This window comes from Drosophila biarmipes, chromosome 2R (assembly GCF_025231255.1).
Source record: "Drosophila biarmipes strain raj3 chromosome 2R, RU_DBia_V1.1, whole genome shotgun sequence".
Taxonomy (NCBI): Eukaryota; Metazoa; Arthropoda; class Insecta; order Diptera; family Drosophilidae; genus Drosophila; species Drosophila biarmipes.
Genome location: NC_066615.1, coordinates 23,362,649 through 23,376,122, shown reverse-complemented (window position 1 = coordinate 23,376,122; position 13,474 = coordinate 23,362,649). Strand labels below are relative to the sequence as shown.

Below are 13,474 nucleotides of genomic sequence, written 5' to 3'. Positions count from 1 at the left end.
GGGTGGCTGGTGAGGCTGAAGCCAGGATAACTACCGTTTGCCCAGCTCGTCGCTCTGCTGCTTAATGTCCTTGACCACGTCGTCGGCCCCCGAGACGAGCATCAGGGGCAGGTTGAGCCATGGTCCGGCCAGCTCGCTGAGATCGGAGGCGTCCGAGGCACGCGACGATTTCCGAGACGAGGCCCGGCTTGAGCAGGCGGTGCCACGTCGACTCACCTGCAAGGGAGCGGGGGATCAGAATAGGCCGGTAAAAACCTAGTGCCCGCACTCACCTGAAGGTGGAAGAAGTTCAGGGCAGAGAGCTTCGACTGCCATCCGCCTGGACTGGAGGTCTGAGTGGCACTGTCCCCGGAGTTGGAGCGCTCCTTCTCCCGTTTGCGCCTGTGAAGAGACACCACAAGATTAGAATCCCGAAGGGAACGTATACAGAGGCTCGTTTGAGAATGCTAGGGTGAGGTAATTGGCTGGTGTGGTAATTCTAGTACCGCAAATACTCCTTCCAGCCCGTCTGAATGGTCTTAGCCGCCTTTTCCTGGCGCTTCCAGATCCGCGTCGACGAAACAATTTCCAATTCTTTGCGCGTTGGAAACTGTTTCTTGAACTTGACATCCATTTGTTCCTGCAACTGTTTGAAGTTATCGGTCTCCTCGACATGACCTAGCACGTGCTTCACGAGCGCGTGCAAAATGTCGAGGCAGTGTATTTTATTGCCCTTAGAGATGGGCAGATTAAATGACACTAAAGCGACATTATTGGGCTTCGAGATGCCCAATGGTGGATCGAGAGAGGCAATAAAATCGGACAGTTGCGAGAAGTGTATAAATTGGGTGGCATGTGGATCATATCTGAAAGTAAATCGGAGCGAATGGTCAGCAGTTGTCTTGAAATAGCTCGCCAGGCAGCTCTTGACGAGATCCTACGCCTAGGCCTACTGCCGGGGAGAGTACACCTACTTGGACCAGCGAATGTAAAACATTTCCAGATCGTCCTCGACTATGCCGATCTCCTCCTCCTGGTGCGCCTGGTTGAAGTTCTCCAGGATGATGGCAATGTACATGTTGATAACGATCATGTAGCTGATGATAATGAAGCTCGTAAAGTAGGTGATGGCCAGCAGCGGGTGACCGCAGTCCCCGTTCGTCTGCCCGTGGATGAAGGGGTCGCAGTCGGGTGGCTGGATCATCAGCGACTCCAGTACGTCGTTCCAACCGGCCGAGGTCATCAGCCGAAACAGCAACTGCATGCTGCGCCCGAAGGTCTGGAAGTTTACCATGTCGTCAAGGGCGCCCTGGAGCTTTACGTGTCCGAACAGCGACATGCCGAGGATAGCGTAGATAAAGGTGATAAGTCCCAGCAGGGCTCCGATGTTGAAGAGGGCGGGCAGCGACACCACGAGGGCGAACAGCAGCTTCCTGATGCCCTTGGCGGCCTTGATGAGACGCAGGATGCGCCCGATGCGGAATACTCGCACCACGCGCAGTAAGGTCGGACTGATGGGCAGGTCTATCATAATGTCCTCCATCAGGATGCCGAAGATGGAGGCCAGCACCAGAAGGAAGTCGAACACGTTCCACGGCACCGTGAAGTAGTGGTAGCGCAGGCCGACGATCTTTACAATGGCTTCTGCGGAAGAAGGAAAATTTCAATCGGTGTGTTAACCAGAAAGATACCACTCTCCAACCACTTACCAAGACCAAAGACGGTGGTGAAGAAGGCGTTGCTCACTTCCAGAATGAAGAAAACCGCGTGCGGCTGATCGTAATGCTCGATGCCCATGGTAAGCATATTAAGAAATATCAGTACAAAGATCGCGATCTCGAACCTGCACATCACGAAAGGGGATTTTGATTAATGTCGTATTGATACTCTAAATCTTCGATCGGGCCGAAGTCGCGGTGCTCCAAAGAAAATTCAGAAAGAAGGGGATTATGTACAGGCATTGTGAGGGGCACCGTTATACATAGATCTATAAATTAAACTATATCTAAAACTAACTATTTATAAACATGCTGGTTGTACACACAGGGAGTGAGTTCTTTAAGGGACTGATCGAGGGGCCAAAGGACAGCTACTCATCCCATAGATAGTACATGCCCAGAGTGCGAGAAGTCCGACATTTCGGATTATACTTAAATTACTATATACCAGTTGGCTAATATCATCATAGCAAAAGGTGCTCTACAGAAATTCAAGAAGTATGCATTTGAATATAGGTTACAGAGAACAGAGAACAGAATACAGAATTCAGAAGATAGAGGCATTTTTGACGGTGTTTGTTTGGGACAAGCACCGGATTCGACCAAAAATGCCGGGAATTACAAGTGTTTAAATGAATTTTATCACCAAATCAGAAACATTCTATAGATGTGTTATGGGCCTAGCCGAGACAACTACGCGTTAGCCTACGAGTTAGTACAAGAGTTAAACTTAGAGCCGGAGGAGACAGAGAGGACTAATAGTATAGTAAGTACAAACTATAAGTAAGTATACGTAATTTGCTGGTCTTAGATTGAGATTGGTTGGTTCAAGGGTTGATTGGCGGGTTTGTTTACCTTCTCGAATTGGATAAATCATAAAACATAGCTAAAAAATGATTTATAGGTCGCTTAATAACTTTCTGTGGTTTCTTTCGTCCCAATTTTTTCATTGCCGTGTAATAGTGTTTTTGAGATTCGGTGAGAAACATTTCCAACACTCCTCCTTCATACTATAAAAGTGATGAGAATAGAATGAACATTTAATTATATATATACAATCCACAGTTATGTAACACACTAAGCGGTATGCTGAACGTATTCTATGAACAACTGGTCACAACATAGCAACACAATAACACGGTTAGAGTACACATAATGACGGCGTTTGGAACGAAATACGGCAATGCAAATCAGAGATGGATCGATGGGGGTGGCTGGCGTATGTACAGGTGATTCACGCGGGGATGCAGAGAAGCTGACCTGGGCAGGAGCATAGGCCAATGGACTTACCTTCTTCTTGAGCATGTTGAAGTTATCAATGATAACTCCAATGAACAGATTGAGTGTGAAGAACGATCCGCACACAATAAATATAACAAAATAAATATACGCATATAGGTTGGCCTCTCGCTGCGGCTGCAGGTCCACTCCGCGCGCGTCGACGGCGTCGGCCATTACCTCCATCCAGCCCTCGAAAGTGGCCACTTGCAGCAGGGCCAGGTAGCCCATACCCACGTGGTCGAAGGTGATCTTCGAGTTGATCCATGTGTAGTTCTGTTCGATGCAGTCCCACTTGTCGTTCACCTCCTGGAATACGCATTGGTTAGTAATATGCCAAGTGCACCTTTCGGGGTGGAGCTGCATCTGAATCTCCGCCCAAGAATACTCACAGTAATCGGCAGTAACTCGCCCATCTCATTAACGCACTTGAAAAATTTACCACCAAAGAACTGAACACCCATTATTGAGAAGATCAACCAAAAAACTAAACAAACTAAAAGTACATTGAAAATTGATGGTATTGCATACATGAGAGCGTTTACTACAATCCGCATTCCTTGCCACCTGGAATAGAAATGGACGATGAAATGCTAGTCATTACGGGATGGACGCAGGTCGTCTCAACGGTGCCGGGGCCGTGCTAATTGGGCGTGGTCGGGTTCAGATGGGTACGTAAACAGATGAGTGGTTTGATGGCGGAGTGGATCTCTGCTTAGTCAACTATTTATCTATCCTAAGAAATATGTACATATGCACTCATCTACAATATACAAACACAACAGAAGCAGAGGTAGGTCTAGACGTCAGCTACAGACTACACAGATTCGAGGACGAGGACAAGGACGGAGGCGAGGACGATGCAATGCGTGTTCTACAAGTACGTATTTCTATTCGAAATCCATAAAGAAGACGAGATTGTATTAAACACTGCACACGGCCTGGATCGCATCGCTCGGTCTGACCAACTCCTCCCCGGAAAAAGACACATAGATCAGTAGTGATAGCGGAAGATCGAGAAGCAGAGGCTGAAGTTCCTACGCAGAGAGCTTTCTTCACCGGATGCACGGATGAGTAGGTTGTGGTGCAGCCTATCGAAAGACCAGCGACTGTTTAACTTACCGAGAGATGGCTCTCAGCGGACGCAAAGCTCGTAATGTGCGCAGCGAGCGGAGGACCTTCAAATTCTCATTTTCCTCAATGAGCAGCGAGAAAACCGATACCTTTGGGAGAAGAGCTCTGTTACAAGGTATCCTTGAAGAAAATATTCATGAAAGTCACTTACGAACACAATGATGAAGTCGAGTATGGTCCAGAAGCTGGTGAAGTACTTGGAGAATCCCAGGGCCAGCCACTTCAGGATCATCTCCACGACGAATATCAGGCAGAAGGAGAAGTTGATCCAGTACAGTACGCGCTTCAGCGTTTTGTTCTTGTCCAGATTTATGTCCTCAAAGCAGAGCGTGATACTCGACGCAAAGATCAGCACCAACACAAACCACTCAAAGGCCGGAGTATCGACAACCGCCAAGACAGCCGTCCTCACGCGCGTCCAGTGCTTGGCGCTCTGCGTGTCCATGCAGCTCATGAACCAGGGGCAGCGGAAGTAGAAGCTGAAAGGGAGTTAGATTAAAACAGGGCTTAAGGAGAGCCGTAGGCTTACTTACTGATCGTAGCACTTCTGGGGGAAACAGTCGTCGGGCACCTTTGGCGGCTTGGTAGCCCCGTAGCTCGGAAAAGTCATGGGATCATTGTAAGCTCCCTGCGAGTTACGTCTCCCACCGACAGTGAGATCGTCTACGTAGGAAACCAAACAATGCCATGGTTTTTCGGTCAGTCTCGTGAACGCCGACGGCTTCTGGGTGGCTTCTGGCGCCGCCGACTGGGACTGCTCAGTCTTATGGCCCATGGCCAGAGCCAAGGCCGAGCTCGTGTCAGCCGCTCCCGAGCTGTGCGACTCGGTGCGCGCGGACTGGAAGGATGCGGCTTTGTCTAGCGTCGATTGTGGATGCTCCGGGCGTCGCCGCGGCCCTGCCATCGGATGAGCGTGTGCCTGCGAGTGGGCATGGGCGTGGGCGTGGCCGTGAGTGGGTGCTGCGTCAATGCTCGTGGCATGAAAGTGCTGCTGGTGCTCGGTGAGAGCAGCCAGCGGCGGGGTGGTCTTTAGCGATGAAATTTGCGCCAGTGTCGGTGGCTCGATGCTCGATTTCAAGGATGTCGGCGGAGTGGCGGGAACGGCGGGTGGGGTAGCCATGCCCAGCTTCTGCTTCTGGATAAGTAGATTTTCGTACGAGTTGGTGCTCTTCAGAGAGAGGCTGTCCAGGGCCAACTGGTCGTGGCCGTGGACAAACTTGCGCGGCATCTTTTCGGACTCGATGCGCAGTGTAGAGATGGGTTTCTCCTCCTCGGGCAGTTCCTCCACGCGCTCTATTAGGGACAGACGCTTAAATCGGTCAAACTGCACTGTGAAGGGATCGATCTTGCGCCTGAGAAAAGGTGATTGACTGGGCTGGGTCGCCTGACTGGCGCTTGTAGCCGCCACGGCCATGGCTTCCATGGCCACGAAGGGAGCTTGGATTTGATCACAGATTTTGCGTATCTCGTTTGAGATGCTAAAGTCCTCGTCGATCTTGCGTTGCTTTTCCAGGCTGCGTCGCTTCAGCTTTACGGACTGACGCTGAGCGGCTGCGCTGACGGACTGCGAGCGCCGTGGCACGCTCGACAAATCGTAACTATCATAGGGATTTAACGGGTGCACCACCTCGTCGGCGGCCGAGCGTTCTGAAGCGCCCGTAATGATGGCAATGTGCTCCATTATGGCTTTTGTGGCTTCGTCGGCTGCCGGCGAGGGCTCTGAAAGATTGGAGAGCTTGCGCTCCAACGACGTTGTGGAGCGCTTGATCTCCTCCAGTTCCTTCTCGAAGCTCTGAATAATGTTGTCAAATTCCGAGTGCTCTACCAATGCTTCGCTTTCCGGCTGACCCATCTGATTTGAAGGCCGCCGCGATCTCATGGCGTTTGAGATGCGGCTCAGGTTGGTACCCTTTTGCATCTCGTCCTCCTCCTGCAGGAACTGAAATAGTTCCTTTTGGTCGCAGTTGAGCAGTTCCTCGCGCAGGTTGCCCTGCTGAGACAGAAGTTCGTCCTGTTCGATCGAAATGGAGTTCAGCGAGTGGCCGCTTGAGTGCCGCCGCATCTCAGCCTCCTCCGACTTGAGCAACGATCGCTGCGACTGCCCGCTCGATTGGGACAGGCGATCAAGGGATTTCCGGTAGCTTGGGGATCGCGTCAGCAGGGACTTCTGGTACTTAAGGTACGCCTCGTCGTGCTCTTCGCTTCCGTAGCGCCGCGAGGAGTTATCCTGCAGCGAGTCGGCGCGGTTGAAGGAGCCACAACCGCTCCTCTGATCATTAGCGTACGGGTCCGTGTCTGTGGAATTGTATTGACCCAGCAGGCGCAGCTCGATGGATTCTGTGTAGGTGGCCTCGTCGCGTGAATCATTCTGCTGAGTGCTCACTCCTGAGGATATTTGGTGCTGGAGTCGGCGCTCCGCTTGGGCGAAAGGAGTCAGGCTTTGACCGTTTCCGTTCCCGTTTCCGTTCCCGTTTCCATTCCCATTCCCAATGATAGTCGGAAAGGCAGCGGCAGCGGCGGCCATCATGGCGCTCTCGTACGTTGGTGGCAGGGAGTCTGACGTGGGTGGCAGTGGATGCGCCTGCAGCTGGATCTGCTCTGGCAACTCTCCCGTGTCATCATACTCGAGACCATCGACTATTGTGTGCAAGCCGTCGTGCAGCGGTATCTGGAAGCCGAAATCGGAGCCGGAGACAGGCCGATTCATAGACTCCTGGTCAAATATATAAGTTAATTTGTGCGGAGATTATGTGGAGGTCAACTTACCTGATAGCTCAGTCTGTGGAACTTGGTCTCGGCCAGCACACCCGGTTTGTCGCCCCTCTCCAGACCGACTGCAGCCTGTTGGGAGTGAGCCTGAGCATGCGCCTGCTGAGCATCCAACACAATCTGCTGGAACTTCTCCGCGAACTTTCGCTCCTTGCGATCCTTGCGCTCCTGCCGCTTCTTGCGAATCAGGTCCCGCACGCGTTCTATACTCCGCGCCAACTTGGACTCCTCGCCAACTTCCTATTTGGGACAGAGATTACAGAAGATTAGAACACAGCGAAGTCCAGGGGGAAACTCAACTGAAGAGTTCGCTACAAGATTCTTTTTGAATAGACATCGGTATTGACATTATACGATTAGGGATTCAATGCATACAGAACACAAAACGATTTACGCAGGGCAGGCAACACAAAAGATTACAACGTACATAGCCTGATCAACATTTGACTACTCTATATATAAGTATTTACACATACAGTATGTCTGGATTTAGATATGGATTGGTTAACGCAAACGAGGCAAGCAAGTTTAAAGCAAGTAAGAACGGTTTAGTTGGAAAAATTACCTTCTTCTTGAAAATCTGTTTAACGTTTTCAGTGTATTTAAATTGTTTTAGTTTCGTTTTGTTTGGGTTATGGTTTAAGATTGTGTTTAGTGTTGGGTGTTTTTCGGGTGGCAAGTTAATGTTAAAACGCATTGTGCAGAGTTGACAGAAATTTGGTTAATTGGATTACGCTTGAGTGCATTTTGAGATTGTTTTTACATGTAGACGTACATTGAGACTTAAACGAAAAACTTGGCAAGGTTTGTTCTGGGTCTGAGTTGGATGCAGTTTGAATGTATGTCAGCGGCCTCAGAACAAACCCAAAGATACAGATTTCGGACGAGCCGATCTGAGGAACCCAGCAAAAGGCGGGGGACATACCCTCTCAACTCCTGTGCCGGGTGTGGTTATTTTAGTTTGAGTTAAGTAGTAGAATATAAACATTTAGCACAGTTAGTAACACAATGCAGAGAGCGATGGAATTTAGTGGGGATTTCAGAAACATGAAAATGATAATCGATTTTGCTTGTGAAAACAGAAGAGTGCCACAGATCGTATGGTGTATAATTCAACTGGTACTTCAATTGGGGGTGCCACCGCGCGGTCATGATGAAGCTAAGATGTCACACTCAGAGACACACATATTCCGTAAACCACATCAAGGTGCAAGACAAATTCAATTCTAACATTTAGAAATCGATCTAATCGATCGTCTTAACCACTTTAAGGGATCTTTTTATGACGCGGGGAAAGAGCTATCTCTCCACCGTCGATTTTCGAGCTATTTGATTTTAGTTGTTCGGTTGTTTAAGTACCTTTGCTGGCACACACATAGACATATAGACATATACATTCACGAACGTTAAAAAACTAAAATCGGAGTATGATCGACTGGAGCATCTGACTTGCCTCTTTTTTCGACTTGAGTTCCTCGGAGTTGAAACTGTTGAGCAGCAGGGCCAAGAACAAGTTGAGCACCATAAAGTTTCCCATCACAAGCGTCGGCAGAAATATAGCAAAGCAGGTGGAGGCTCCTTGCTGCAGAATAAATTTCATTTAGAACACTAACTATTCATGGGTTAGAACGTCCTACCTCCTCCTCGGCACGCATGCAGTCCCAGAGAGGCTCGATCCATTCGCCACACAGGATGCGAAAGATCATCATAAACGAGTGGAAAAAGTCATTGAAATTCCATCTGATCGGATTTAAACAAATAAGTTAAATACTCTGAAACTAGGATAGATTTAGAGCAGATCTTGCCTTGGCACTGGGTCTGGGTCAAACTTTTCAGGCGTATAGTCTTTGGAGAACAATTGCATGCCGATGACAGCGAATATGTAGATGACTATGACCAGGATCAGCGTCAGGTTGCCGAGGGCGCCGATCGTTGAGATTATAATGCTCAGCAGTACCTTCATGGTAGTCCAAGATTGGGCTAGTTTTAATACTCTCAGCTGGAATACAACATAATTCAATTAAAGACCTTTAAATAACCGACTTCCTGTTACCAATCGCAAGCCACGCAAGACACTCAAGCCGTCGACCAACTCAAATATTATGTCCAGTAAGCTCGCGGTGACGATGAGCAAGTCAAAGATGTTCCAGCCGCACAGAAAGAAGTCCTTGGATAGCGCCATTAGTTTCACAATGCATTCGAACGTGAATATGGACGTGAAGACCTGTTAAGTAAAACAATAAGTAGGCTAATTCTAGTGAGTGGAAATAATAAACTTACCTTGTTTCCCACATCCAGGGCGTTGCGGAAACTCTCACTCATTCCATGGTGCTCCATGGCTAGGAAGGCGGTGTTCAACACTATGCAGAGAGTGATGGCCAGCTCGAAAAGAGGATCCCGCACCACTTTGTATAGGCAGTTTTGAAATTGTAGCCAGCTCTCATAGTCCGTGCACCAGTGAACACATCGATCGCAGTTCCTGTCGGGCAGATCATCTAAAACGGGTCGAGATGCCACATAAAATGTTGATAAAAACAGAAGAATTCTTAACTCACCGATTACAACAACCTCCGAAGAAAATTCCTGGTGCAAGGCGTACACATTGTGGTTCTTGATGCGGGCTATGTTCCCATTGCACTTTATAAGGCGCACCTCCCGCGGGGAAAGGGCCAGCTCCACGGTGGACACGTGGCCCAAATCGTTGGTCGTGTCTTGCTCCTCATGATCGTCCACCACACCGGAGTCGTCCTGTGATGACTCACGGTTCACGCCGCTGGAGTTGGAGCTCGCCTGCCGGCTGCTGGCAATGAGCTGGCCCTTGTAGTCCGAGGGGTATAACATGTTGGGGTTCTTCACGCCCACGCCGCTGTCCTGGAAGCTTATACGGCCTTTTGGCGTGGGAGCAGTGGCAGTGTTGGTTTCACCACCGGGCGCTTTGGCCAGCTGGTGCTGCTGCTCCATCTGCTGGTACTGTTTCTGGGCGTGCAGAGTGAGCGCCGAGGGGCGTTCCGTGGCGCTGTGGCGGGGACTTGGTCCCGGACTAGGCGTGGCCGAGTGGGATTTCGGGTCGTTGCCGTTGCTGCCGTTTCCATTACCATTGGTGCCGCCTTCCTTGCCGCCTTTTCCCTTTTTTCGTCGCGTCTTTTTCTTGCTGTAGGAAGCAAGCAGCACGCCCTTCCGAGAATCGATTTTCTTCTTGTTGTTCTTATTCAATTTTTTCACGTTTAGCACCGAGGGATCAAAGCTGAACGTAGAATCATCTCGGTGGTCCAGCAGGTCCTTTTTGCGTTCCTGCACGGTCAACAAAAGGTTGGTAATGCACCAGAAAATGCTGTGGAGTACTCACCTCGTTCGTGATCTCCGCCTCCTCCTCGTAACTCAGCGCCACTACGGCCAGCATCAGGTTGATCAGGTAAAACGAGCCAAAGAAGACCACCACCGTGAAGAACGAGACGCTCATAGGACCACAGGTGGCCAGCACCTGTAAGGAAAACGGAATTGGGGCATTGCTCATCTGGGCAGGAAACTAATAGCACCCACCATGTTGTATACGTTTTCCCAATAGTCCAACGTGATCAGCTGAAAAGTCGTGAGCATGGACCACATAAAGTTGTCAAAGTTGGTGTAGCCGTGGTTGGGATTCTCGCCCACACATAGGCACACGTACTCGAAGGGGCAGTGGCGGGCTCCAGTCAAGTTGCCGCACAGCACGGGCAGCTCATCCTCGTCATACAACCAGTTGTCGGTGTCGTTGACCCAGCTGGAACGGGATGCAGCCTTCGTTATTTTGCGTTCGTGAACCCAAAGGAATACCACTTACATATGCCAGTCCGCGTGCGAGACGTTGGTCCAGTCGGTGGGCACCTGGCGCACGCACTTGTTGCGCAGCTCGCCCATGTAGACTTGGAGGGCGAAAAGCGCAAAGACCATCAGGCAGAAGATGGTCAGGGTCATGACCTCCGCCAGCTGGCGGAAGGAGTGCAACAACGCGTTGATGATCGTCTTCAATCCGGGCATGATGGACACCGTCTTGAGGGCGCGCAGCACGCGGAACGTACGCAGCCCCGCCAGGTTGCCCACCTCCATGCCAATGGTGGCGTACCCACTGGTGATGACCACGAAGTCCAGCCAGTTCCACGGGTTGCGCAGGTACGTGTACTTGTTGAGCAGAAAGCCCTTGGCGATGATCTTGATGACCATTTCGATGGAGTAGATGGCCAGAAAGATGTACTCCGCCTCCTCCACGGTCTCCGTCATGGCCAGGAAGATGCAATTGAACAGGATGGTGGCCATGACGCAGTAGTCGAAGAACTGATTGGTGGCGATGTAGACGCACACACGCCTCGCCGGGCTCCATGGGTAGAAGAGGAAGAGGCTCTTGGTGCCCGTGAAGCGGTGGATGTAGTTTTTCCGGAACCGCTTGGACACCACGCAGAAGGTCTGCAATTCAAAAAGAGCGGGCAGAGTACAGGGTGCTGTTCGGAGGATTGTCTCTCCTCCAGTTGGGCGTGCAGGGAGGCATCCTGAAGCGGGCCCCCACTGTATCTCCAACGTATTTGCCTTCACCCAATGCCATTTTGGCGCCAATTTCTTGGCAAAATGCATTAATTGCAAAAATCGAATGTGGTAGCCCACGAACTGGCAGCTCTGTTAGATGGCAGCCCAAAGTGGCAGCGCAACTATCGATAGGCAACTATCGCGCCGAAGCAACCCTGCGGCGAGCTGTCAACCGCCACGCGAGGCTACCAGGCCGACTTCCGCTCGGTATTCGTTCTTTCGTTCTCAAACCGTCGTCCCGACCAGAAGGAAAATGAGAGCTAAGGTAAAAATGGGTTCCCACAAGTGAAAAAAAGCTGTGAAACATAGTGAAATATCTGCCCCCGCCCTGGCGAACAACAACTGACCGTGTTTTCTCTCGTTTGCAGTGGCGTAAGAAGCGTATGCGTAGGTTGAAGCGTAAGCGCAGGAAGATGCGTGCAAGGTCCAAGTAATCGCAGCGCCATCGCCCACTAACTGGTGAGTTGCCCGTCCCCTGCCCCTGGGAGCACCCATTCCCACACCATCCGCCGCACGCGAAGTTCTAATTCGCCTTTTCCTCCGTTTTCCAGGAACTCTTGATTGATGCTAACACACCGAAACGAAAACGCCGCCTGGGTCGCCCCGAAAACGGGCCCCACATGTAATTTTGCAAAAGCAGTTTTCACACAAACGTACATGTGCATTTAAAATTCACGTTTCATTTCACGTAAAAATTGATTCTAATAAATTACTGGATTTTCGCCAAGGTTCCACGAGAATAAGCATGTGTTGTTAATGAGAAAGAGTGAGCGAGAGAGCGGAGAAGGGCGAGCGTGCTCTTCGACATAACCACACTCGCGAATCATGTGTCTATATGTGCGTGAGCGTGAGAGCACGTTTTGCCAAAAGTGTTTTTGCTAGAGGGATTCCAGATTCCGGACTGCGGGTCTTCGTGCCGTGGAGACGGATGCTTATCGGCCAGCCGGCAGATTGGATCTACGGATTGGTAAGAGGCCCGGGAGACCGAAACCCCATTAAACATTGATCACCTCGAGGCTGGGCAGTAAATTCCCACCAAATCGGCTAACGCGATTATTCAGGGCGCAGTCGGACGGAGGAGAAACCCCAGCCCCCGGGGAGCGCGTGTCCTGCGCTCGTCATGCCGTTCCGCCGCTGCCCTGCTCCTTGGGCACTTTCGGAATATCGATTTGTTTGCCGCCGGAGGGGAGCAGCCAGCCAACCACATCGAAACTAATCCTGAAGCAGCTGCCCGGCCAAACTGAGTTGTTCATTAGCGCCCTGATTTCTTCAATTATATATGCAGATGTGCCTGCCGAGGATGATGTTTCGGCTGCTCAGTGCACCAACCCCGCAGCCCACTTGTCTGAAGGTCGTTTGTCACTGTAATACACACATAAACGTCGCTCAGCCGAGTAAGCAGAAATTTTAATGTAACAAGCAAAAATTACGATTGGGTGGCAGATTGCCATTTACCACTTTGTGGGCTGTGGGCCTCGCAGGTCTGTAAATTTGCATGGCTCCCCTGCCTTCCCGTTCCCCAACGTGTGGTTGGAGATTGCTGCACGGCAAGCGGCGTAGGCGGAGCAGAGAGCTTAAGGATAAGCGTGTGTACTTTTAAGTGCCCGAAATGAAAAGTTGTGTAGGACCTTGTTCGGGGTTCCGGACAAACATGCGGCGTCTGTGTCTTATCACGTCGCCGGGGAGGAGCAGACGGGCCTTGTTTGCCAGCAGTGGGCCATTAAATGCAATTAAGCACTTTGATTCTCCACCTGCAGTGGCTGTTTGGGAGCTCGGCAGCCCAATTTCCATGGGAGCTGAGCGGCAAGTGATTGGGGAGGCTCTGCCTAGGCTTGCCCAACTAAAATTTAAAATTCAAAGGAAAGTAACTATGGAACTACCCAGAAACTACTGGGTTATTTGGTTAGGAAAGTTACTCAAAGCCAACGGGATGTTTGGTCAGTGTCGGCACACTATCGGAGATGAGCGACCTAGTCACTGGGACTTGTATTAATATGACACTCTTGCTCGACTACTTCTACAATTTGATTTGGCAAGTT

General features: G+C 50.5%; 1 protein-coding gene and 1 long non-coding RNA gene across 2 annotated transcripts in view; one reads left to right on the top strand and one right to left on the bottom strand.

Moving 5' to 3' along the window:
* LOC108022447 (sodium channel protein 60E) overlaps positions 1 to 13,474 on the bottom strand; it is a 31,726-nt gene that overhangs the window by 6,217 nt on the left and 12,035 nt on the right. The window contains exons 6-27 of the mRNA XM_050888032.1: positions 10,699 to 11,318; positions 10,419 to 10,638; positions 10,225 to 10,359; positions 9,434 to 10,169; positions 9,159 to 9,373; positions 8,932 to 9,102; positions 8,684 to 8,877; positions 8,516 to 8,618; positions 8,332 to 8,460; positions 7,444 to 7,458; positions 6,876 to 7,118; positions 4,643 to 6,822; positions 4,261 to 4,588; positions 4,098 to 4,198; positions 3,368 to 3,542; positions 2,988 to 3,284; positions 2,553 to 2,707; positions 1,689 to 1,822; positions 954 to 1,623; positions 486 to 845; positions 273 to 381; positions 35 to 216 (exon numbers count right to left, since the gene is read on the bottom strand). Coding sequence (XP_050743989.1) covers positions 35 to 216; positions 273 to 381; positions 486 to 845; positions 954 to 1,623; positions 1,689 to 1,822; positions 2,553 to 2,707; positions 2,988 to 3,284; positions 3,368 to 3,542; positions 4,098 to 4,198; positions 4,261 to 4,588; positions 4,643 to 6,822; positions 6,876 to 7,118; positions 7,444 to 7,458; positions 8,332 to 8,460; positions 8,516 to 8,618; positions 8,684 to 8,877; positions 8,932 to 9,102; positions 9,159 to 9,373; positions 9,434 to 10,169; positions 10,225 to 10,359; positions 10,419 to 10,638; positions 10,699 to 11,318 — 7,472 coding nt within the window. The remainder of the gene's footprint in view (positions 1 to 34; positions 217 to 272; positions 382 to 485; positions 846 to 953; positions 1,624 to 1,688; positions 1,823 to 2,552; positions 2,708 to 2,987; positions 3,285 to 3,367; positions 3,543 to 4,097; positions 4,199 to 4,260; positions 4,589 to 4,642; positions 6,823 to 6,875; positions 7,119 to 7,443; positions 7,459 to 8,331; positions 8,461 to 8,515; positions 8,619 to 8,683; positions 8,878 to 8,931; positions 9,103 to 9,158; positions 9,374 to 9,433; positions 10,170 to 10,224; positions 10,360 to 10,418; positions 10,639 to 10,698; positions 11,319 to 13,474) is intronic.
* Positions 11,561 to 12,178, top strand: LOC108022453 (uncharacterized). The gene is made up of 3 exons (XR_001768043.3): positions 11,561 to 11,700; positions 11,804 to 11,894; positions 11,987 to 12,178. It is a non-coding gene; the product is annotated as an uncharacterized LOC108022453 (long non-coding RNA).